Here is a 26,379-nt window from a genome sequence, read left to right on the forward strand (position 1 = left end):
TAGCATTTTCTGGTGGTTTGACTCCCAAGCTTTCATCCTAGCGGACAGTATGCCATGGCAATACAGTTGCCAATATTTCATCAGCAAGTCATAGATCTTGTATTGAAGTTAGCACAAAATGTGTTAACGGCATGGGCAACCTCTGCTTGCATAAATTTAATGCCGGGTTGTGTTTGAAATTGTAAGGGTGATCTTTGTTTGGTTGGATCTTAGATCATTCTTCTCTGGTTTGTCATTTATTGCCAAGAGTCATATGGTTGCTTGAATGGTTATTCTGTTTGTGATTAGTCTGTGAGATTGTCGGGCGGCTGTTATCATGTATGCTTTGGCTTGCTGGTCCATTGGCTAGACCTTGTTCAAGCCTTCGACATGGCACAATCATGCAACTCCCAATTGACCATCTGTGATCATATGCGATTGTGGATGCTGGAGCTTCCTCTGCAAATGCTTACCATTCATTGACGATGCTCGACAAGGCATCCTTTCCTGTACATTGTGAAGCACTAGGCCAGACCTTGAATAGATGCATAATTTCCTTGCAATGATGTCTTGGAAGCAGCAGAATTATTCATATTGGAAGCAGGTCCGATCAACAAAATGCTGGTCCACACCATGAATTTAAAGCTGGAGTGATGTCAATTAAAGCAGTTTCAGAGGTCCCTCCTAGCATTAAAAGAATCGGATTTCATACTTGCGTTTTTATTGAACTGTTATAGTGTTACAATTGTTGTTTTATTTTGAGAAGAGATTGTTGGTTATTGGAGTTGGTGGGGCTTAAAAAGCCCAAGGCTGAAGGCTATGCAGATATAGATTGGACTGATTGAAATTGCAAGGTCAAGTACAACTATTTTTTTATGGATTGACATTGTCGTCTTCAACTCTTCTCTTTCCTCCTCTTCTTCTCTCTTCTTCCACTTTTTTTTTTTTTTGCGCTAATGTGGGTGGATCATACTTGACGGGTACGGATACATCTAATAAAGTCAAAAAATAGGATATCTCGGAGTGCCAAAGGCGGCTTCCCATCTCCAGTTCACAAGGTGCCTCCGGAATGACGAGCTACATACGCAGCCACCCAATCCGTAGCACCATTGGCTTCACGGTAAATATGCTTGGCCTGAAAGGCCCATCCATCCCTCTTCATAGCCCAAATGTCCTGGAGCAAGGGATGGTCACTACCATCACCCCTAGGACCCCTCCGGATCCAACTAATAACGGTGGCTGAATCACCCTCCAGGATGATAGACCTGGCCTGCAACACACACCGGGCGTGGCGAAGGCCCGCCCTAGCAGCTCTCAGCTCCGCACTCGGAACCGAAGTGTCAAATAACTGACTACCCCCAGCAGCCACAACCCTAGTAGACGGGTCCCGAATAACGAAACCCGCGCCTCCCTTCGTGCCACCATCCAAAACTGATCCATCAAAGTTGACCTTGAGGAAGCTCGGGGGTGTGGGGTCGCAGGTGAAAAACACCGTACGGGATACTGCCGAAGCAGAGTGGGAGCCCCAGATGTCCCGAGCTATCAAGGTCCCTCCAGTGGGGGTGGTGTGACACAGCTCTGCCGCCTGACTGCGGGCACTCTCGACCACCAATTTCGGCGACTACATCGTTCACCGAATGTACGAGCGTTCCTGGCCAACCAGATCTGGTAAGCGGTACAGTTCGCTCGAACCACCTCCTGACGAAGCGCCGGAGACTCCGAGCCCTAGCGCAAGGCCTGTAAGAACTGGTCTCTACAGCTCCACACCAGCTGTGGGACCCCTGCCAGATGCCAAGTATCCCTTGCCCATGTGCACCGAAACAGGGCATGGTCCACCGTCTCGACCACACCGCAAACCCCACACTCCAATGGGATCCTCACTCCTCGTCCTCTAAGTACAGCTCTCGTAGGAAGACGGTCTCAGACCACCTTCCAGAGAAACAATACAACCCTCGGGAGGAGGCACAATCAGGACCTGGCTCGTACTCCCGCCTAAAAATGTGGGAAAGATCGCCCATCCTGACTCTGGGACTGGCCGAGGAACTCCACACTCGTACATCTGGTCCACCACTCTTGGTAAAGAGAGGGAGCGGACCCGCTCCGCCAGATGCTCCTCGAAGAAACGGGCCAATCGAATTTCATCCCAGCCGGCCTCCCCGGGGGTCATAAGATCACAGACATGTTAGACCCTCCCCAGCCTCGACACTAACTGTAGTCAACCAAAGGCGCAGGGGGAGACCATCAACCCATGGGTCCCCGGTCACGTCGATGCTGCGCCCGTCGCCTATCAGCCATCGGGTGTGATCCAACACCATAGGCACATACCTCGCTATCTCACGCCATAGAAAGGAACTTCTCCGCCCTCCTCGAGCCCAGCCCTCCGAGCCTACCCCCCCATAGCGGGTAGTCATGATCCGGCTCCCAAACCTCTGCGGCTCGAGGAGCCTCTGGTGCTGGCTTTTGAATTGGAAGAAATGCCACGCGCTTGATAACGTATTACTATGGAAGTCTAAGAGGGGCTGCCCCTCTTAGACTTCTCAACGATAAGCGGGAAGCATGCCGGGCGAGGAGCAGCTCTCGTCTCTCCAGGAGAGACAAAACCCCTAGACCACCCTCCCTAAGAGGAAGGCAGATACTCTCCCATGCCACCAGGTGCACCCCACGGCCCCCACCATGCGAGCCCCATAAGAAGCCCCGAAGAAGTCGCTCGATCTTCAATAGGACTGATCTTGGCACCACCGTGTTTACCATGAGATAGATGGGCATGAAGCCCAATACAGATCTAATCAGCGTTACTCTACCCATCATAGATAGAGATGTTGCCCGCCAACCCTCTAGCCTACTCTGGACCCGTTGCACCATCCCGGTGCACTCGGATACTCGCAGTCTCCTACCTGTGATCGGAACACCCAAATAGGATCAGGTCCCGTCCTGCTCGAGCATCTCCAAAATCCTCCGAATCCCCCGTCGAACCCCGGGTGGCATACTCGGGCTAAAGAAGATGGCGGATTTCTGGGCATTCACTCTCTGACCGGATGCATAGCAGTAGGCGGCCAAAACCCGCCTGATAGCCTGAGCATCTGCTATGCGAGCACGAGTCAGGAGGAGGCAATCATCGGCAAAATGTAAATGTGATATCGGCTGGGCCCCTGGAGCTGGGACATAAGCCTCCAGCTCTCCGGTGGCACACGCAGCCCGCAATGATCGAGACAAGACATCAGAACAGATGATAAATAGGTACGGGGATAACGGGCATCCCTGCCGAAGCCCCACAGTAGATCTAAAGAATGGGGACGGTGAGTCGTTGACCAAGATAGAAAACCTCAGATCATGGACACACCCCATAACCCAACCAATCCAGGTCTCATGGAAACCCAGACTCTCCAAAGCTAGCGTAAGAAAACTCCACCTGATTTTATCGTAAGCTCGTTCCATATCCAGCTAGATAGCCATCAGGCTTCGTCGCTTCGAGGCCCCTCGAAGATCCTACATCATCTCTTGAGCCACCATGACGTTATCGGAAATACTCCTACCTCCCACAAAAGCACCTTGCTCTTGACAGATAATGCCAGGGAGAAAGGGCTTCATGTAATCCATCAGTATTCTTGCCACAACTTTGTATAAAGTTGTGCACAAACTGATCGGTCTAAGGTGGCTCGGCTCAGACGCATTTTGACGCTTTGGTATTAGCGTGACAAATGTGGCCTTCCAGTCGTCAGGCATCCCTGCCCGATTGAAGAAACACAAGACCGCTTCCACCACTGCAATCCGGACAATACCCCAGTATCTCCAGAAAAAGAAAGGAGGAAAGCCATCTAGAACTGGAGCCCTATCCTCACCCAGTGCCCAGATCGCCTCTCGCACCTCCCCTCCGTCACTGGTCGAACCAACAGTGCATTCTCAGCCGCACCAATTTGGGAATCAGCTCTCGGGAGCTGGCCGGCGACGTCAGACCCACTATCCTTCGTCCAGCGAGAGTGAAAGAAATCGAGTAGGATATGGCTGATCGCCGAATCATCCTCCACCCTGTGGCCCCGCTCATCCCGCAAGGAACGAATCATGTTCCTCTGCCTTCTGATGACCGTAGATCAGTGAAAGAAACTAGTGTTCCGGTCACCCTCTCTGACCCACTGAATTCTAGTTTTTTGTCTCCAGAAGATCTCATGTTGACGCAGGATCGAGTGGTGGGTGGCGAGAAATCCCCGGAGGCTCACCATGTCGACCTCGGGGAGCGCACCCACCTGATCTTCTCTTCTTTGGAGATCAACAATCGCGGCCTCCACATCCTCCAGCTTCCTAAAAATGTTGCCCACTACCTCACGGTTCCAACGACGTAGCCGTCGCTTAGTTAACTCCAATTTGCATGAAACCCTCTACATGGCGTCACCGTGAACCGGCAAACCCCAAGCTCCCCGGACAATGTCCCAGGATTGAGGAAAAGACAGCCAAACCTTCTCGAAGTGGAATGGGCTCTGGTGACTCGAACCCGATACCGTCGAAAACAGCAAAGGACAATAATCCGAAGCAATTCGGGGTAGATGACTAACCCTGTAGGAGGGAAATCTGATGAGCCAGTCAGTGGAAGCAACAGCCCTATCCAGTTGCTCCCACACCCTAGCTCGTCCGAACTGGTTGTTACACCAAGTGAACTGCGGACCGGAGAAACCCAGATCTACTAGGCCGTTACGCGAGAGGAAATCGCGGAACTCCCTCCTATCCATAGTGTCAGTGAAGGCCCTACCTCCTCGTTTCTCGCTCCCCTTCAAGATGCAATTAAAGTCACCCACCATCGCAGTCGGAAGACCCTGAGCAATTAAGTGGGTGAGCTCATCCCACAAAACTCTCCTAATCCGATGGTCAGTACTAGCATACACTCCGCTCAAGACCCACGATGCAACATTAGGTTCCGAGATAATCATAAGGACCTGTTGGGAGCAGTTATGGAATACATCGACTGTAGCCACCCCCCGCTTCCACAGAGCCACAATGCCTCCGGACAGCCCCTGGGAATCTACTGCATATGACTCCCAGTCAACCTCAAACCGTCGTAAAACACGACAGAGTCCTCTACCGGATAGTCGTGTTTCATAGAGTAGGTCGATCTCTGGACTATAGATCTGGACCAACCTCCTAAAGGATGACATGAAGGCCGGCTTTGCCGCCCCCTACAGTTCCACACAAGAATCCTCATGGGGAAAAGTCCGAGAGATCGGCCACAGGCACGTCAACCCTCTGGGCCGCAGGGTCCATCACCATCTCGTGATCAGGGTCGACCCGCTGACCCTCATCCACACTAGCCCCGGACACGACTCGCAACACTGCCGCCTTCACCCGTTGTACGACTGTCGAGTGATCCGCGGACCTACTAGCAGCCCCCTCATGACCACTCGAGTCACCTACCCCTGGCTCCACAAGTGCAGGCGTATCCCGCCCCGCCAGAGAGTCACTCATAGGGCAGTCAGCGCAGACAGGAACCCCACTAGTCCTAGTCGCGTCACCCAGATCGGGCCCGCTCGAGACACCATCCCCCTGCCCCACATCCACCTCTAGAGGGCCTAGAGTAGTGAGGATAGCGGACGGCGGATCCGCCCCTGGGGCCTGGGCCCTAAACTGGAAACCACAAGCACTGGGCCCCGCAAACTGGGCCAGATCAGGCCTTGTGTCAGGCCCCATAGGGCCCAGTTGGGCCATGAAAAGTGGAAGGCCCCCGCCCACAGGGGCCTTCCCAGGGACTTCCGCGCGTGGCCCAGTCAAGTTGGGCCACGCGCAGACCTCCGCGCAAACCACGCGGGGCGCACGTGCCTCGCGGGTCGCTTGCCCGGCCGAGCCGCCCTTGTGGCCCGCCCGACCCCGGCCTAGGGAGTGGCCCACTTCCAGTAGCAACCCAGAATTTCTGGGCCGCTTCTTGGGCTGAACCACGGGCTGGCCCGCCGACCCAGAGCTCGGCCCAACCTGATCCGACGAGCCGGCCCGAATCCTAGGCGGCCAGGTCCTATCCACCGTGGGCACCGAGTCAACACGTCCCACGAGCGAGTCGCCGGCCGTGTCAACTCGAAAGCCCTCCTCTTGCCCGCCGGAGGCCAAGGCCGCCACCACCGGCGGGGAGTGGCGGCGGGCCACCTTGGTAGGCTTTTGCCAGCCCTCTAGGTCCGGCAGGGACACCGGAGGGCTGGGCGGAAACTCTGAGGAGAGAGAAGATGTGTTATATTATAATTCCCTCGCAAGTTATATGGCAAGTACAAATTTTACTTTATTTTTCCTCTGGATCCTTCCTTTGATAGTGCATATTGTTGCCGCTGAAGAAATCGACAAGCTCCAAATTGAAGAGATCAGATAAGCTCCAAGCTGAAAAAATTGGGAGTATATAAAAAAATATAAAATATATAAATAAATCTATCTTATCCTATTAATTTAAGTTTTAGAATCATTGGTGATTTTAACATGATATCAGAGTAGAGATTCTGACTTCGCTTAAGCTTTTAGAATAAGTAGTGATTTCAACGTAGTATCAGAATATAAGTGCGAAAGGTGACGCAAGCGCAGGCGGCAAATGCGCCGCACTTGGCTCTATAAACGACAGGCTCCGAGGTGGTCCATCGCTGCTGCCGTCACCGGACAATGGCAACTGCTGCATGCTCTCGGCAGAGGAGGATGAAGACTATGTAAGGAGGTTGCGAGGGCCGAAGGGGTTCTCTTTAGCAGTTGTGGAAGCAGTGAAGAGGTGTGGAGGGAATGGCTTTGATCTCTATTTTGCAGTTGGCTGCGGCTGCCGGTATACCAAGTGGATTTTGGGGTGGAGAAGGCCAGTGTGGGTGGGGATGGCGAACAAGCATGCGAAGAGGCGTGGGTGTCACTGGAGGAGGAGAAGGAGATGGTGTGGAGTTCGAAAGGGATGAGGAGCTGCTCTCCTTTCTTTCCCACCCGAGATTTTGTGAGACGGAGAGCCATCTTATGAGGGCGTAGAGGGGAAGGTAGGAGGAACGTAAGAGTCCCTTCTTCTGATCTTCTCCTTGAGTTGTCCTGATGGTTATTATATTGTCGTCATCGCCGTTTATCGTGTTGCTATTATCATTTTTGGATGAAGCTAAATCTTGGCGCGTGCAAGAGAGAGTATGAATAAAAAAGATGTAAGGTGCTGAGAGTGGATCTTTTTTCGATAACATCGCTAAGAAGAATGCAATTGCAATGTTTTTTTCGTGGGCTTCGGCTCTCCTTTTCCTAAATATATAATAAAAAAGATACAATCTTTTTACAATAACCCTACTAGAGGAAAATACAAGTTCGTTGTCGAGGATTATTTCGGCTTCCAGCATAAAGGTAAATTACAGGTCCATTTGCAGCAAATGGATTGCGGGCAGTCTCATAAGTTACTGAAGAACAGAATTTTGTTTGGGTTTTTTTATTCATAACCATCCACATGTTTTTAGAAGGCAGCAACGTAGCTTTCTACTTGTATCCGGATAGAACTAGAATAGAACTCATATGAACCCGTTATGAGTGGGAAATTATCTGAAATTTGGCTACGAGCATCTTCTAAAACTCGCAGGCCGAAAATAATCAATTGATAGTCCCTGCAGCTTCCTGAAACTCATCAAGTAGAAACAGGGGGCATGAAGAAGAACAGATTTACCAACGGCATTTCATAGTCTGGAGAAGGGATTTTGAACCTCGACAGTCTACAAAGACTCGTACTGGTTCCACAACCATATTTGAGGCGGCAACCAAAGGCATCACATTGAGTCCAGCACGTAGATTGACCGGAAGGTTGTTAAGGCTATATAATGGAGATCATTTACCCATCATAGCACACCAACAGTTCAGGGCAAGTTCTATTATGTGTTTCCTGACATGGTTAAATATCTTGGTAATTCATGGACTTCCAAGGATGCTATCTGTTGAGGGATGATTTCCCGGGAAACTCCATCTTCAAAAAACTTGCATCACCAAAAGTTGTACATATAATGGCAAATGCAACGAGGCAATAAGTGAAGCACTGATCTTAGTTAATCATAATTATAACAGATATGTTATAACCTCCAAACATCAATCCATACCATGTTTCGAGATGAGATGAATGGACATGTTATTACAATATTGCAGGATTTGGAATAACATGAACAAAAATGCTTCAGTAACTCAGAAATATCACTCGACAGTTAAGTCAGCTGGTGTGGTGCTCTCATTGCTCCCTTTGAATTGTTATGGTGAACTGTGCCACATTTAATGAAGCAAAAGGGACTGGTAAAAGACACCTCAGTGACTTCCTTGTGATTTTTCTGAGTTACTGTAGCATTGCTCTAAAAGAAATAAGATTCAAGCTCAGAAACCACATAAGAAGCATTGATGGCAAAAGGCAGTGGGAAAAGTTGATTTTGACTTATTACAATACAATTACAGCTGCTGTAAATTAAATACAGAAATGGCTGGGCATCTCTAGTGTACATTGATGTTAGTACTCGCCCATCCCAATGAACTCAAAAACAATTCCATGCCTCCAGAGAATAAACTCTTAACTCACCTTTCCACCACACGAGTCCGCATGCTGAAGCTTGGTGGATGTACAAACACGTGTTGGTCCTCAAACACATGGACTGAAAAGAATTCTGAACATTCTATCTAGTTGCCGAGCATCAAGTAATTGACAACCGCGAAGAACTCATTCTCGACTCTAAAGCTCCATTAGGGCGGCATCAGTTTCAGATAATGGCGCTGCAAAAGGAGAAAAAATAACCTATGAACAAGTCCTGCATAGTTTGTGAAGAAGCAGGCTGGGAGGTGCGATCAAATAAGCAATGATTTGGTGAGATTTACATGCCCTGGTATGCAAATCTACTCTCCGGCATTAAATCCCCCACAAAATGAGGACAACCCATGAAAGACATGATTTGTGCAACTGATTTGTGAAACAATATGTCCTTATAGGATTTATACTAACAATTGTCAAGTGGTTTTCCTCATCTAAGGTCTATTATATCTGAGATGGATGCATGAGTCTACATGCAAACAGCTAATAAAAAGAAACGACATTTGAAAACCATTACAGAAACAAGTCAGGGAAGTAATTTGGTAGGATAAATATTTATATACCAAGCAAGTCCTCATATGTATCTTGGAAGAACGATGATTCCATTAGCAATGGAGGTGAGAACACTTGATCCAGACCATCATCAATGTCAGTAAATGTGCTCTGCGCATTACCAAGGGCTGGCTGAAGCAGTTCTGTCTGGTTTCCGTAATCATCAAGACCATTCAACTTATCTGACACGACTGGCACTGAATTTAACTGGCTCTCAGTGTTAGAATGGAGATCTTTTGTATGCCTGGAGACACCGATTTCTGGTGGAGAGAAAACCAATCGCTGTTTTCTTCGATTCGGAATAGCATTTACTTCTTTTCGAGAAACATCTACTGAGAGAGGTATGAAGAAGTGTTCAGACTCATCATCACTGCTCTTATCTTGGGACCATTCTGCGTTGTTTGACAGCTTTGACAATGCAGCTTCACGAACAGAACGCCTAAGGTTCCGAGCATAATAACCATCACCATCTGTAAAACCAGGAAAAGAAAGGAACTAAGTAGATAAATAATAGTATGCAGAAGAATGGCGGTGCTCTTTATCACCAGAAACCTAGAGAGTTAAAAAAAAAAACAAGCAAAGAGGCTTAAAGTTCCGTAGACATCTATAGGAAAAGCCTCAAGCAGGCAAACGATCAAAGGTTCTAACCTTGTGCTGCACCATCAGTTTGACCTTTTGTAAGCTGTTGTGCAATTGATTTCCCTACTGGTAGACTTTCTTGGTTGGATTGTGTAGTTAATGCATGCCGTTTTGGTGCATGCATGCCTTTCCCAGATGAATTCGGAGTTAAACTAAATAAATGAGGAAGCTTCAAAGTTGGGCTAGTTGAAACTTTCTCAAGCTGGACAAAGGAGAGTTTAGAAGTCATCTCTGCAACTTCATCAATGGCATTTTCCTGTTTCTAATTGAAAAATGATCAGTTGGAGGACAAATAAACATATAAACAAAGATAACTTTTGTAAACAAAACTAAAAAAAAGTATGTTGGATTACTACCATTCAAAGCCAAAAGTGTTATAACACATATAGTAAGAGGATTGATGAATTCTTACTGGCGGTCTTCCAATACATTGAGACTGCATGGGTGAGTTTGATCTCGCATCATATTCATCCATCGTAGTTGAAGAAATACTGTTTACTTCTTCAGTGAGCTCTGATATTGACTTCTGCATTGCTGGAACAGCTTCCTTTAGTTGATTGATGAGGCCCTATATTGCAGACAGTTGATATCAAGACGTAGCCAAAACTATTGAAATTTATGGCATAACATGACCTGAATTTCCAATGCAAAGATAACAACAATGTAAAACGAAGAAATGATATGCATGATTTCTAGACGCCATTAGGACAATTTCCATAATATAAATGCATATACAAGAATGGGGACACTACATATTAAGGAGATATACACCTAGAACGGCAGTGCACATCCCATTCTGCAAGGTCCAAATTGTAAAAACTAGTTATGATCATCAACTACCAAGGATGAAATCAACTGAAAATAAAATTCACTGTGTGCACACATATGCATATGATGGACCACCTATATTGAAAATTCACAACATTAATCATGAGCTATGATATATCAAATACCTATAAATTTAAAATCAAATACTTTGGTAGTTATTTTTTTATCTACCAGAAGAAATAGGATAACAAAATGCTTCGTTATCGTAAAAATAGCGAAGCCACCGATCATGATCCAATCTCCAACACAAACAGATCAAATTCCAGCAAATTCTGATGTTTTCAGCCATAATTTGTAATAATTCGTTGTGCCTTACCAATAAAATCATTCATCTTGTCCACTTGATGCATAGGTACGAAATTTCCAGGTTTACCACTTCAACATTATAATACTCTAGATCTTGATCAATAGCATAGATTTCTTTATTTAAATAGCCTATCACAAAATTTGCACTGAACTACCGGCTCAATAAGCACTCGCACATGTTCCTTTGTACGACGAAGTTATCTTCAGCTCAAGCAGTAGCAGACTAGGCAAGATATTGCTGTAATCCAATTGCACATGACAGTCAGTGTTACCCTCACAATCCACATCTTAGGTTTTCTGGACATGCCAAGCACTTGGAATGCTTCATAACACTCAACACATTGAATCATTGACACAAGATATCATCACCGTTATGTGACTGCTTGGCACTTACAAAAAATTCATAATTCTAATACTAAATTTATCAAAGTTTTTATTAGTATCACAAAGCAACTGGTCCAACTAAATACATATAAGATAGAACTCATCCCTGTGTCATATATCTTAAAGATTTCTGTGTTAGGATCTTTCAAACACCTCAAAACTTGACATCATGTCACATGTCTAACACTGACATGGATGTCAATGTCCATGACGAAAGCAAATGTCTCGGCATATATATTACCATCCACTTTTAAAAATCCACAAGAATTAAGCCTTATATCACACGACTTATAAAAGTACTAATATGACCAATCAAATGATGAGAAAATATTATTGCATCATCCGAATATTTTCTGGACAGAGCCAAGATTATCAGAATGTTCTAATTTATCCATAGCAATCCGAAGAGACAAAAACACCACAAAATTATAAAAACTATAATTGTTAATGAATGCAATCTACATGATTTAATTTACTATTGTGAGTATAGTAGTATAAATTTATGACTAACAATTAACAAGGAAATTAATATAAGCAGATTTACATGTTTCTTAGGAAATTTAGCAGCTTGTCATCAAGGATAAAGGATTCATGTATCATGCCCATGCCAATCAGGGTCAGCATAACATGCATATGATTATGTATGCGCATGTATTAAATATAGTAAAATTCACAACTATAATGCTAAGCTACTTCTCTTTATTCAACTTATTTTATAAATCAACCCACTTCAGCTGTTTTATACTGGTATGTAGACAAGTTGTAAACACATAAATTTAGCTTTTAACTAATTCATAATAATTTAAGATCATAAACCATTCTACATAACTATGTTGATTGCTATTCAATATGCATGCAGCTCAACTTCAATTTATTCATCACATAGATTAACTTTACAAAACTATATTACACAATAACACAAACAAGTTCAAACAATCATGCTGAGAACTATCAGAAATGTGCAATTATTTTACACATTACCAATGTATAGTGTGTATTATACAAATACTACTGTTACTATGGAAAGTCAATATATTAAAGTACCATTGGAAGATTATATAATATGGGATACCATATTATACTAGGGTGGTACTTTCCAAATAATTATAGTCTCATTATCATTCAATCTGTAGATCAGTTTTCCAAGTTCATTATAAACAAAGCAATAATAGTAATAAAAATACAGATAAAGTATTCCAGGCAATTTAGAAAGGAACAAAGGTTGTGCCACTATGTATCTAACTATAACAATATGTATCAAAACGACATGCATCAATTCGGGCCAAAAGATACAAATATAGAGATACGAATCATTATCATGTCAATAGACTAACATAAATGGTACAGATTGTAGATTAAACACAGTACGGATGGGCACCTTAATTCCAAGTTATTATTTAATTGAAATAGCACTAAATTAATAAACAAATTTGTTTTCTATCAAAAACAGACAAATAAGCAGTTCATCTATCTACCCCTTCTTAATGGAGCCAATGGGGCCAAATTAGGCTTGCTTTTGATCTTGATATTAGAGGTTCCCCTTCATAATGGGGTTGCATTAGCCTTGATTTTAGCCCCTTCTTGATGGGGCCAAATGGGACCAAACTAGGCTTAATTTTATGTTTGAGATTAAAGTCCCCCTCCCCCAGTTTTGTTCGATTTTAAGCTTATTGGGTCAAATTAGGCTTGATTGTAAGCTTGAGATTAGAGTTTAATAGAAGTAGACAAGATCTAGATTTGCCCTAGCTCATAATCAAACCTATTTGCAGTGTCTTTGGGAAAAAGCTACAAACATTCATGTAACTTAAAAAGAAGTCATAAGAATGAACTCCTACGAGCCAGTTTTACTCATATTATGGGCCTAAGTACGTAATCAATAACATAGTTAATATAGTTAAGCATACTATTATGCTTAGTTCTAGAAGCACTAGAAGATTAAAACTCTTTCAAACATATTGTCCATATAGAAACAACATCAACATGTTAATTGAAGTAATATTATCTTCATCTAGACTCATTAGGTCCTTGACCCTTTTTTATTAGTTTATATTCTCTGATAATTAAATATATTCTTATAAGAGCAAAATAAGAACTGAGAAAAGGAAAAAGAAAATATAAGAATATCTCTTTAAATCTTGGAGGCAATAAAAAGAAAGAAAGAACGAAAGAAAGAAGAGGAATTAAACCACGCCCTCAATTATCTGCATAAACAAATAACTGAGAATCCTTTCTATACACAACTTTCCTTCTAAGGAATCCTCCACTAATAGCCAGGTACTCTAGGAATGCCAATCCTTAGCGTTGTAACAAGATTCAGTACTAACTCCAAAAATAGATAAACTTCAACTAACTAAATGATTTTCACCATATGTCATGGAAACCTTTTGGCTATTAGTTCTTCTATTCTCAACTTCAGTGGTTCACATATTTAGACTTTTATGAGGACGAACCTTAACCGAATATAGAGGAACTTCATGAACAATGACAGCCTGAACAAGAATGATAAAATTACTTCATGAACAATGACAGCCTGAACAAGAATGATAAAACTACTCCCACACCAAAGACAGCAGAAGCTGCTTGCTATATTTCCTGCTTTAACTCAGTATGTTGCATACTGTATATTTCTTGACAATGTTTTGTTCCTTTTTTGGATAAAAGAACATATGCTTAGCCCAATCAATCATTCATAAAATCAAACATTCAGTAACAGCAAAAACAGTTATGAATAAGATAACTGCTGTGGAAGTATCGCCAAACCTGTATGCTAACTAAATGTTGCCGATGTTCTGCAAGGGTTGCAGCCAATGACTCAGCATGACCACTCGTACTGGTGTCACATGTACTACGAAGTAGTTCTGGGCCCTCCCCATCATTAGCCTTAGCCTATACAGACAATTGTATAGCAATTTCTTGAGTCACAAAAAATAGTAAACATTATAGAAGAAATTAATCATGTATTGGGTTAGCCTCCAAAAAAAGTATGAGCATGATCTAAAACGGAATAAAAAGATCAAAGAAGGCTAGATTATGGAATAACATGTGACAGCATCCAATGATATACATATTCCCTATGGCACAATAAATTACAAAATAAATTGATATCTAAAAAAACTGCAGTTAGTAATAAACTATATATCAAAGAACTGATTAACAATTATGTGACCAGCTTATTGGATAGCAAGTAACAAATCGGAATGGACAAATCAAGTCTTGATACAATTAGTTAGATAAACAAGAATTGATTTATTAACATTGTTATTGTATTCCATGAACCTTCCTTAGTAAGTCATTCTAAAACACACCCTTCACAATTTATCGGCTAAAAAATTTACTTACCAGATATCAATTACTCAGTAATACTGATGCATTTATTAATATTTTTAAACATTCAAGTTATTAATAGAAGAATTAGGGACAAGTTGGGATTTAAAATACATAGGACCAGAACATCCAAATCCTAATGCTAGATCAATTAAATCAATCTGTCAATCAAACTATGCATTCTGAGGAAAAAGGATGTTAGACATGACATGTTGAATTTTACGTGAAGAAAAGAAAGGGTAGATTCAACCCTTTGCATCCCCTCCTCTCTCCCTTAAACTCTTATTTTACTATATTAACAATTTATCCTCTTTCAAATGTTCCTCACTTATCCTTGTTTACTGCTATTAACAATAAAAAAACTCAGACCATAACAGATCTGAGTCAACATCTGCTAGAATCTTCAGCAAATTGTCATCAATTGCCCCTTTTCCAATCTTCCTATCCTACCCTTTTTGCTGCTACGTGCTTCTTTTTTATGTCAGAACAACAAATCTGAGAGATTTGAAATCAGCTATGCATTAAAAACCTCTCTAAAATCTTCCTCCTTTTGGGCTACTAAAAAAACAATTTGGGTCGACAGCAAAATATGATCCACTAACATTAGTCAAGGGTTTTTTTGTGTCCTCAACCTTTTATCATTTTTGTTGCAGTTGTGTTGCATATAGTTTGCAATGAATCAGCTAATATTTAGGCATTCCGCATTTTATGGCTATATTTATCACCTCACAAAAAGGATGAGAGGCACTATCCTGTGTCTTTATTGTTATACTATAAGCCTGTAGTATCTTGTGAACATAGCATTATTGAAACAGAAGAGGGAAAAAAAACTAAATACAGAACAACACTTCAAGCACTGCTGGTATATATAATGCATAAAAAAATCATGTAATTATTTATTTGCATATTTGTTGTTTTGAGAAGTAACATAGTCACATTTCATCTCTCTTCATTACAGCATCTTAAGGGAAAAACAACTAGAGTTAATCCTACACAAATAACAAACCACGCATCATATTAAGGATGAAAAGTAAGTACATGCTCTTATGTTTATTCTTTATTATATCAACATTTATATAAATCATATGTCATTTGATACCATACAAATTAGCTGGATACTTAAGGATCAATGGGTGCTTTATAAAGCCAAGTTAAATACAGGCAAAGGTAAAATTCAAGATGATCCATGTGGTAGGTTCCTAAAGTCTCAGATATCTTAAACCTTCACAAATAAGTCTTACCCCATAAAAGGACTCGATGTTATTGGAAAATTATGGCTGATAGATGTTCAAAATGTTCTACACAGGTGTACCACCATGATGAAAGGAAGAAAAAAGATATCTAAGCACATGAATTAAAGACCTTAAACAAGGCTCGCACAACTGAATTTTTCCACCTTTTTACTTGACTAACATTGTTGAAGATGTGTTGTGCCTTAAATAGATAAACTAGACATTTGACATCAGTATACTGTCAGTTGCACAAAACAGACCAAACTATCAAAGGCATCACATTCAATCTACATTAATCATTTGACATAAGAGAGTAAAGAATGTTTTCCAACAGAATATACAGAAAAACAACAACACAAGAGACAGAATGTCATGTCCAGCACTTAGAGATCTGCACCAGATTTGTTGGCGAAACATAGGTTTTGTAAACTCATGCATAATGCTAACAAATTTTGTTTGATCTTCAAACACACACCACATGATCCTAATAAGACCTCCAGTAAGAGCCAATCATGCAACCATAAGACACTTACCATTTGAATATTTTTAGTAATTCTTTGTTTAAAAAAGAAATCACAATTACAGTTGATTTTAAATGAAGATACATTTTGCAACTTAATTTACAACACAGATTAACTTACCAAGTGAAGTGATTGTTTATGAATTCGTTGTAAAGCATGGGTCCAACGTCTGAGAATTTCGGCTACATCAACAGCTGGGTGAACCCTCCCACTTCTGTCATCTGCCCTAGAAAGATTTTCATTTTTTCCTTGAAATTGAGGCGAATCCATTTGCTCCCGATTATCTATGGGTGAAGACATTTCACCAATGCCAACTGATAGCACATCTGAATAAGGAACATGTGAACTTAGATCCATGGCTGCAAGCAAAGATGTTCCAGAGATGCGGTACCTGATAAAAACAACCTGAATGTAAGAAAACATCGAGTTTTGTTTTCATATATATATTCTAGGAAATTTTATATTTCACCTATGTTCACGATGGGCTATCAAGTCCTCAATAGGGCCCGAAGCTAAAACTTCATGTTGACCTGCATACAAAAATAATTATCAAATATTCCTAAAGCAAGTCTAGCAAATATAAATCATTGATGGAGTCAAAAAAATTAAAATTTCCTTAACATTGTGAAAGTGTTAACAATAAATTGATTACAATGATAAAAAAAAAAAATCAAGGCCTGGTAACATAACTATGTTTCATGCTAGTGAACATGCAAACAAATTTAAAAAGAAAAAAAAAACCTGAATTCAAATGCAGCACATGCACAATATAAGCAGGAGAATCTCCCAATCCATCTGCATATCTAGGTAAAATAAAAAAGAAGAAACTCCATTTCAAACAAGAAAAATTAGAAGCATGATTACATATAAGCCCATGATAGAATAAGGTTTTATTTTCAGTAATGCCCACTAAAACAATTTGATAAAGAAAAAAAAAGGAAACGAAGAAACACAGGTAGCAATGTCATATTTTACTAAACTAAAAAAAAAACTATTAGTAATTTGCTCATTGCATAAGAACATCATTTTGTAGCTTTATATCTAACAAAACATGTACAAGCAAACAGATTTCTGCCTGATGTTGGAATAAAACATTATTTCTTCCAACACTGTGAAGGACTTGATAGTGCAACTGCATATAGCATATTTGCATATCCCATTTGGCAAAAACAAACATAATAAATAAGAAATAAAAGCAGCAACATGAAAGATAACAAGGAACAAGAAGCTAAGAAACAAAAGAGATCATCTATTCTGGACTTTTTATTTCCCAAAAAAGGTGATGTTTCAGTTGAGATCGATCAGCCTTTTTGTTTACATTACACCATTCATGCATAGTAGTCCCTAAACTTCACAAAATTTAAATAGGAAATAAAAATATTTCCAATAAGAACTCTGAAGCAATTCTTCTCTTAACCAATCAATATACGAAGCTCCCTTCATCACCTATCCCAACTAACAATCTAAGGGCCTGTTTGGGTACTCCTGTAGGGACCGGAGAGAAGAGGGCTGAGGGGAAGGGTGCAAGAGGGAGAGGGAGAGAGAGAGGGGAAGGGAGGAGAGGGGGGGGCAGGGGTTCAGGAGAGGAAGAGGGTTGATCTCAAGAGGTCTTTTTTTTTATCCCACATGATATGGGAGTTTGGCTTGATCTGAGATGGGCCCAACTAACTCTCTCAGCCCACAGAGTCCTACAAGACTGGGTTGGGTTGTTCCTATACATGCCATGAATAAACAGCTAGTTTTAGAGTTTCAGCCCGTACTTTTGTTTATCCAAATCTTTTGTCATTTCTTCACTTTTTAAATGTTAGGAAGCATTTTCACTAGATTAAACTTAAATTTTGTAACTTATGAAAAACATATGGAAACATCTCGGCATTAATTTTGTCGGTGAATTGAAAGAGAAGCAAAATTCCAACATAGGTTCGGGTACTCTTGATTTGGAATCTGATAGGCATCTCCATTATCATATGTAAGTTTGCCATCAATGAAAAAAGTAATGTATTGGAAACCAAACATAGTTTTTTAACACATTAAAAAAAAATAATATACCGATGTGAAACCACCAACAAGAGAATCATCTATGGAGCAAACTCCAAGGTAAGAAGGCTTGGTGGGATGATTAAGCAAATTTCTACAATCAACTGCCAACATGACATTAAGGTAGCATTTGGTGACCCAAATGGGATCACCGAGGTGATCATAGATCACTAGCGACCCTTATTCTAGGATAATCTGATCTCCAATGATTTAAGATCATCGTATTTGGTATGCTATGTTCTAGTGATTAAAGATTTTCAGATATCCACAAGTAACATATCCGGTATTCCATAGGAATCCAAGATCACTGACCATATAATACCAAAATTACCCCAGATACATTTCATAAAAATATTTTTATTAATCATATAAAATATATTAGAATAAAATATTAATATATTTATTTATATATTAATTATTAGTATATTCTATAAAAATATATTTGTTAGTGCTGCAAATAATTAATCCAATAAGATATATTAATTATTATAGAATTAGTATTTTTATTTAGACTCATAATATATTTTTTAATACTAATAATTATTTTGATTGGGAAAATAAGGCAAACAGAAGTAAGATATTAAATACTTTCATTATATATGTATAAAATACAATAATATTTTTATTATAATTTAAAATTATCATTGAATAATAATATGACAATAATAAGAACTATCAGATAACTTAAGCTAGACAGAAAGGTGCAAAAGTCCACAGTTCCTTAAGGATCGGTGGAAGACCTATTTGAGTGATCTTTCTTCGAATATGCTTGTTCTGAGCCCAGCTTTCAAGATGATTATAAAAAAATTTTACGCTGCCATTTTTCCAATATCATTGAATAGCATGGCCCGAGCCTAAGGTCACTCTAGTGACTAGTTCTCCCTCTCTTCCTGAAGCTATCCTTAAACAACGGTGAGATCCTTTCGTCCTCTGACTATGAGATAGAGAAAGCCAATCTGATCACCAATAATATATTATAATATAATATATCATATAAATAATATATATAATATCATATATATATTATTGATATAATATATTAATGGTATATTGATATACCTTTTTTTTTACTAGACTGAGGGACATTTTTGTCCTCGACTTTTAACCCAAGATCACTATTCTGGGTTGATCTTGGATTTCCGACCTCGAGGACCGACATCCCATCATTGGGGCGGGCGGTGATTTGAGGGGTGGGGATGATTTGGGATCATTGCCATATAGGATCACCATGATGCAAACAAACGCGCTAATCTCATCACCTCCTTCCATATCACCATTGATCTTAGGATGATCACCCCATACCAAACGCCCCCTAAAAATTGGTGTTGAAGACAAAGCAACTTTAGTCAGAAGTGAGATATCATGAAATCTGGAAGGTTAGTTAGCAGGTATAGAAACCTACCTTATTGATTGCATTTGATGCCCATGCACCTAGGGAGAGATAAGACAATTATATATTACCATAAATAATTGATTTTGAAATACTCGGGCAATCAATTCTAATACCAGGATCTAATATTTATCCTTCCTCATAAACTAAAAGATAATCTCTTTGCAAATGCCAAAGAGCCCTTCAAGAAATTGCTTCAACTAGGAAGATACCTTACCACTTCTTCGGTGGTAGGAGGTTGAGGGGGTGTAGAGTCCAGGTAGAAAACAATTATTTTGCATTATATCCTTTAAAAAAAGCATACACACATCTATTTTACCAAAAAAGATATATCAGTAACTTCTAAATTTCAAGTCCCATTCTTGCCAAAATTAGGAGTGAATGCAGGTATGTCAAAGCCGGATATTGTAGAAACACTACTAGTAAGAAAGCAATTAGGAAGAACGTGCAGGTTTAGGATTCCAGAAAGATTTTGAAGCAGATGCATTAACCTAAAGAAGATTCCAGCTAATAAGCTCTCATTGCTTCAACAACTTTTAGCGAACATATACAAGCCTAAGTAGCGAGATGTAGAATTTGACATTCAGCTTTCACATGTCCCCACTAAATCTAGTCAAAACATTCCAAGCTTGCTAGCCACAATGTCTCGGTAGAGAGTTTGGAAAAGAAATTCAGGCTGATAAAGAGGATAGCACATGAAAGAATATATCAACCCCCTAAGGAAGTGAAGATGCTTCAGCATACTGCAAGGCAATTTCCACATTGGAGCTCGATCAAAGGCTGCAGTTCTTTGGTCAACAGAGGAATGGATGGGGCAAAAACTTATAACCCTTTTGGTGTTCTCTTATATCAAATTTGATCTTCGTTTGAGCTTGATCAAGGCTGATGTCCTCTGGGTTGAAAGAGGACTGGATGCAACTCTAATTTAACCCTTTTTGCTTCTCTCTTCTATCAACTTTGATATTGAAAGGAGTATTTGCAATAAAGAACTAATTGCAACTTGGGTAGACTCGAGAACAAAAAATTGTTTTCTATTTATCTGGTGCCATTGAAGCATAAAACCAAAGTATCATCTACAGAAAACTTCAAATGACAGATTAGAGACTTTCCTCTATAGGAAAGAAACCCAAAATTAAGCTCGTATCTAATTTTATTCGTCAATCTGTTGAATATTTTTCCAATTACAGGCAAATAGGGGTCAACAACTACATGTGATGAGTGTGGTATCAAAATACCAACAATTGGAACTAAGATTTTTAGATTGAGAAATCCACTTGCACCTTTTCTTCGAGACCCTAGATTTGAGTTTGCAAATTAAAGCAAGAATATTCTCATGAACCCTACAGCAGATACATTCATGTGTGACAACAAAGCCAAAGTGCGTTACTTCGCTGTTCCAAAAAAAGCATCCTTTGATTGGTATTTTTATTTAAGATGGAAGCATGCTTAATTCTCTGGGAGCCCAAACATCGAGTTGCTAATAAAACCTGGAATATCCTAATGACTCCTACAAAGAATATATTCATGTGTGGGAATAAAACAAAGCATGACACTTCACCATTCCTGAAAAGCATATTTTGATTGATAATAATATCTTTGTACTTAATTTGGAGATATGCAATGTGGAAATAATAAACAACACCTAAAAAGGTACTTATAATCCTAAAATTTTTATAGAAATTATTCTGTATCATAGATTCGCACCAGATGATGGAAGTAATTTATCAAAGTTGCCCCTGACTCTCTAAACATAGTTAGGATGCCATATTCCAATTTCCAAAATCTTCACAAGAAAATTGACGAAGCAGGAAAGTCAAATCCTCTTCTATGGAAATGAACTCTAGCAATTTCATCTTATCAAGGATGTCCTACAAGTCCTTTATAAATTGGGTCCTGAGGACATTAATAACCATAGCTTACAGCTTTTCAATAAGTGGGTATTACTAGAACTGGAAATGAGCTAGAGCCAACCTGAAGCATTTAAGGCAATATAAAAGGAAGATGTTTTAGCGTCAGACCTGTGAAGTCTGACAGTTCAAGGAAGTTGTCCAAACAGTTCAAGGAAAAGCATGTATATGTGTATTCAAATGATAACAGTTTAAACTTACTCTTGCGAGCTAACAATGATTCCCAAAGGCGAGTCGCTTTAGATACTAGATGGGAATTCTGACCAGAAGAGCCAGAGATGCGATCATCCCACAATTCCCCTTCCGACTTAGCTCTGTTTCTCATATCCTGTAGCTTTTCTAACTCTTGCTGCAAATAGGCCTGAACATAGCAATTGGCATATAAATAACACTGATGTACAAAAGGGGGGATTTGGGAGCAGAAACTAATGAATGCATCATATGTAATAATTTAAGAGACTATATGGAAGTTACCATCTACCTCTTCAGCACAAAGACCACGAAACTCGGCAGTCATTTCATGGGCTAAGTTAGACCACATAGTTTGCCTATGAACAGCCACATTTGCATTTTTCAGAAATCTCCTTCGCTCGAGAGCTATTCTAGCCTGTTTAGCAAGAAAGGTTATAAAAGCTGTAAAAAGTCACCAGTGTGAATCTGTAACGACTGATTGCTATATGCTTTTGAATAACAAATACTAAGCAAGGAAGAAATATTTAACATGGTAAGAAAGGATAGAGAGCTGGTACCTACCTGAGGGCCAGCTCAAATTTTCCAAGAGGCATGCAGCCCATTAGAAGAGTTCAGGCCACATTTTACACTGCTTCTCAAGGCCCAAGAAAACTTGGGTTTGACAAATGATTAATCATCTCTCAAGGGAGTTGGAGAGAGGAACAGAGAAAAGAAAGATGAAAGAAGGGCAAGAATTTAAGAGGTCCTGAACAGCAACATAACAAGGCACAGCCTGCATTAAGGCAATGAACACCACAATAGACATGGAGCATACAAAAAGCTAGATGATTATGTATGCAACATGGTGAGATGTCAGAGCAAGGAGGACAATAATGGAAGCAGGCAGAGGGAGAAGCAGAGAAGGCAAGAAGAGGAGTAAAAAGAGAGAAGAGAGGGCGTGATGGTCAGAAATGGAAGAATAGGAGTAGAGGAGGGGGAGCAACAATCGGGCAAGTAGTCAGTTTCACAAAAGGGGTAGGCTGATGACAGTTTTCACTCAATCCAAACATGTTCTGTGCCTGAAAAACTAAGATCGACCATCCTGAAGCCTGATTTTAATTCGCCCAAACGAAACCTGACTATGGTCTGACCCATCAAGCCTATAGCCAACCTATGCTACCCATTACCAAAAAGCTATAACCATCCCAAAATAGTTCACTTTTTCCTCTTTCTATTTGAAGTAATTGAATTTTCAACTTGCTATAATTATTCTATAAAAGAAAGCAAGGTTGCTATAATTATTCTATAAAAGAAAGCAAGGGAACATCACTAGACAAAACAAAATTCTCATGTAAAATATTGAAATGAATGGTATACCATAATCCAAGTACTACCAGTCAAAATATACGATCAAATAGAACCCCAAAGATTTACCTAATAAAATAGAAGATCAAATCATTTATATTACCTTGGTCACAGGAAGTAATGCAGCTGCATGCAAATATGAAACATCAGTTAGTGGAGCAGGTAGAGGGTTAGAAGTTGCATCGGCAGCAAATGTTCGCTTATGAACTTCTCGTAAGGCATGCACGGAAAGTTGCCACAAAAGCTCAACAAATCTGCAGTCAAGGAAATTCACACTTTAGATGTTGCAATGGTTGCACTGATTGATCCAAGGAACTGACCAACAAAAAGCATAAAGCATGAATATCTTAAATGGGGGGAGAGAGAGATTGTATTCATAAAATAGAAAGTAAACCAAATAATAAATCTTTCAAAGTAAGATCTCTAGATAAATAATGATGTAAAGACTATCGTGGTAAAGAGGAGAGACAAACTATAAGAAATAGAAATGGGAAAAAAATAGCAGCCCTCATTAAACTTCCATTTAATGATAAAGGTATGGCCATATTTCATTTAAGTCTCTTGATCTATTTACACAAAATTGTGAGTTGTCTCGCACACACTTACTTTTGTTTATCCCTGAAAGACATGTATAAGTCTGATAAAATCAAGCTGGGCGCAGGTCAAACCATAATGTACCTGATCAACTTGAATTACTATTAATCTGAAATTAATCTTCGAAATTTTTACATGTAATGGATATTTATGCAGTTTCCAACACTTTATAGTGATGTACCTATGTCAAATTACTATCTCGCTATGTTTTGATATCAAATATTCAGTACTTCAACTGCAATGTGTCCTTTCCTTTCTTTATTTTGCACCTTCACTATGTTTTAACTCGAAAATTTCAGTAGTTCAACAAAATGGTCAAAAGATTCACTTTAACAAGGTCGCTTGGCCCATTATATCCAAAATTCAAATTTTGAGGCAAACCTTAGGCATATCACATCTTGATTTTATCTTCATGAGATGTAGTCCTTCATCAGACATGAATATTGTATATCATTTATAAAAAGAAATTGAAAGAAAGAAAACAAGCAAAAAGGAAAAATTAGACTTCCATAGTGATTGATAAAATTAAATGTGGTTGACCCTACTACAAAATTAAATTCAAAGTAATCAACTGCAATGCTTTTTCCCTCCTCTTTCTCTTTTACCACTTAAACTTACATTCTAAATCAACTCCTACACAAGGCAACAACTCCATGGGAAATATTAACAATGCCTTCAAGCATGAGTTTGAGCTAGCTCAAAACTGGGCACCATTTAGGTACCCACATAAGGCAGTCAACGATGTAATTCATACCCTGGAAAGCAAGTAATCACAGAAAAGAGATCGACTGCACTTGAAAACTCAGGCTTATATCCACCCGGAACTTAGTAGAATCTTCTACCTAGGTTAATGCACCCTCTTCAAAACCTCCTCTAAATCTGAACCCTACACAAGCTTCCACAATTAAAGTGTTTTTAGAATATCCCTCTAGCCACACATGTACACGAAAACGTTTCTCATTCTAGCAATCAAGACCTAGAATAGGACCTAATATGCTTGGCAAGTCCAATAATAATCATATCTTGTTAACTTCTAACATTAGGATAGGTTATTTCAATATGTATCGTAAGAGGAAACCATTTCAAGGACTTTAAAAAGCATTAATGCTATGGGTTTTTTGATGGATATGTTTTATATAAATTTCTATAACAAAAAACAGAGGGAAAGGAAAGAAGAAGTAGGAGATATGATTGCACACTGGAAGATGGATGATGTTTAGGTAGAAAGCAACAAGAAAGTGAGGATCAGTGTTTAATATTTCATTATTATGACAAGAAGTTTTTTGAATGTAACCTCTACTTTGCCTGACTCTAAATGATGCATCTATATATGGCATGCAAATCCTCCCAGTTTGAAGCCCAAAATTTTATAGAAGTCGTGCGATGTCAGAAAAACCACCACAACTTTAGTTTTCATATCTTTTGAAGTATCAGCATCATGCTGCTTGTCATCTCAAAACCTTTTATTGGTTATCATACCTCGTGCCTCCAGTCAAGGGCGGAATACTTGTCAGCCATGTTGCTCAATTTGGACAAATATATGGCATTTCCAACACCCCATGAGAAGCAACAGCATAAAAATCACCCAAAAGATATGCAAATAGAAATCTCCCAACATTCTAGAAGTAACGCATACACTAAGATCATGACATAGATCTACATTTCAAATAAAATGGCCAGCAAAGTTGGTAACTTAATCATGTCCAACTAGAAACTATTCCAACCCGTCCAGCAATACCAGTCCAGAATTGAAATTACATCCGAACATCACTTTGGAAAACACGTGATATGAGTTCCAACATTCTCATAACAGGAAACGAACAAAAGCTTGTGATCTGAAGCAAAACAGAAGAATGCTTAAAGGAAAATGTGGAAAATGAGAACTAACCTCGGCCCACAACAAGTTGCAAGCGACGAAACCCTAGAATTACTCCTCGGCAATGCCCCTTGAGACTCCAGCTCACTTATGATCCCTTGCACAATCTTCCCAGGGAAAGGAAACGCAAATTTCAACAAAAACAACACTCCAAAAACCAAAAATTCGCACAAAAAGAGAGAAACGGGATCAACCTTTCGAAAGTCCCGGGATTGGGCCGAATCGAAGATCGGCCACACCTTGTCGAAATCCTGCCAGATCAACAGATCCTAGTCAATTAAAAACAAATAAAGAGAATCGGAAGAACCCACAGCGAGAAATGCCGATCCAGATCAAATTCGAAAACGAAGAGATGGGACAAGAAAAGGAAAGAACGGGGCGATTGGGTCGGGTCATGCCTTGGCGGATTGGACGGGGCCGCGGAGAGCGGAGAGGAGGAAATAGAGGAGCTGCTCGCCCATCCGGGGGTTGGAGTGGCGGAAGTGGCCGACGCGGGGGCTGCCTCCGCCGCCACCGGCGGCGCCCATGCCAAGGATCGCCGGATCCAGCCCTAGGAGGAGGCAGTTGGTGTACATGGCGCTCTCCAGCTCCGCCTCCCGCTCCTTCTCGCGCTCCGTCGCCATTGCCGAGCCCTCTCTCCCTCTCGATCGATCGATCGATCGAACGACGGACCGGCCTCCCTCTATATCTCGGGGGGAAGGAAGGATCTGGCTTTTTTTATTTTGTCGCTCTTTTTTTTATTTTCTTTTC

General features: G+C 40.4%; 1 protein-coding gene across 2 annotated transcripts; it reads right to left on the reverse strand.

Annotated features, from left to right (window-relative positions):
- Positions 1-8,336: 8,336 nt before the first annotated feature.
- Positions 8,337-26,379, reverse strand: AUG6 (HAUS augmin-like complex subunit). 2 transcript variants are annotated; one of them, XM_008814203.4, is made up of 13 exons: positions 26,028-26,379; positions 25,824-25,880; positions 25,642-25,736; positions 23,263-23,413; positions 22,105-22,230; positions 21,825-21,984; positions 16,759-16,819; positions 16,410-16,680; positions 13,973-14,098; positions 10,107-10,262; positions 9,704-9,950; positions 9,067-9,525; positions 8,337-8,688 (listed from the first exon to the last, which is right to left on the reverse strand). In XM_008814203.4, exons 1-13 carry the CDS (start codon positions 26,250-26,252, stop codon positions 8,648-8,650), a joined length of 2,175 nt encoding a protein of 724 aa, XP_008812425.3. In that variant the 5' UTR covers positions 26,253-26,379; the 3' UTR covers positions 8,337-8,647. The 2 variants fall into 2 exon arrangements, with proteins under 2 accessions (XP_008812425.3, XP_008812424.3); XM_008814202.4 differs by having other exon boundaries at positions 9,704-9,956.

This window comes from Phoenix dactylifera, chromosome 13 (genome assembly GCF_051530095.1).
Source record: "Phoenix dactylifera cultivar Ajwa chromosome 13, Ajwa_hap1_PhDact_Kaust_v1.1, whole genome shotgun sequence".
Lineage (NCBI taxonomy): Eukaryota > Viridiplantae > Streptophyta > Magnoliopsida > Arecales > Arecaceae > Phoenix > Phoenix dactylifera.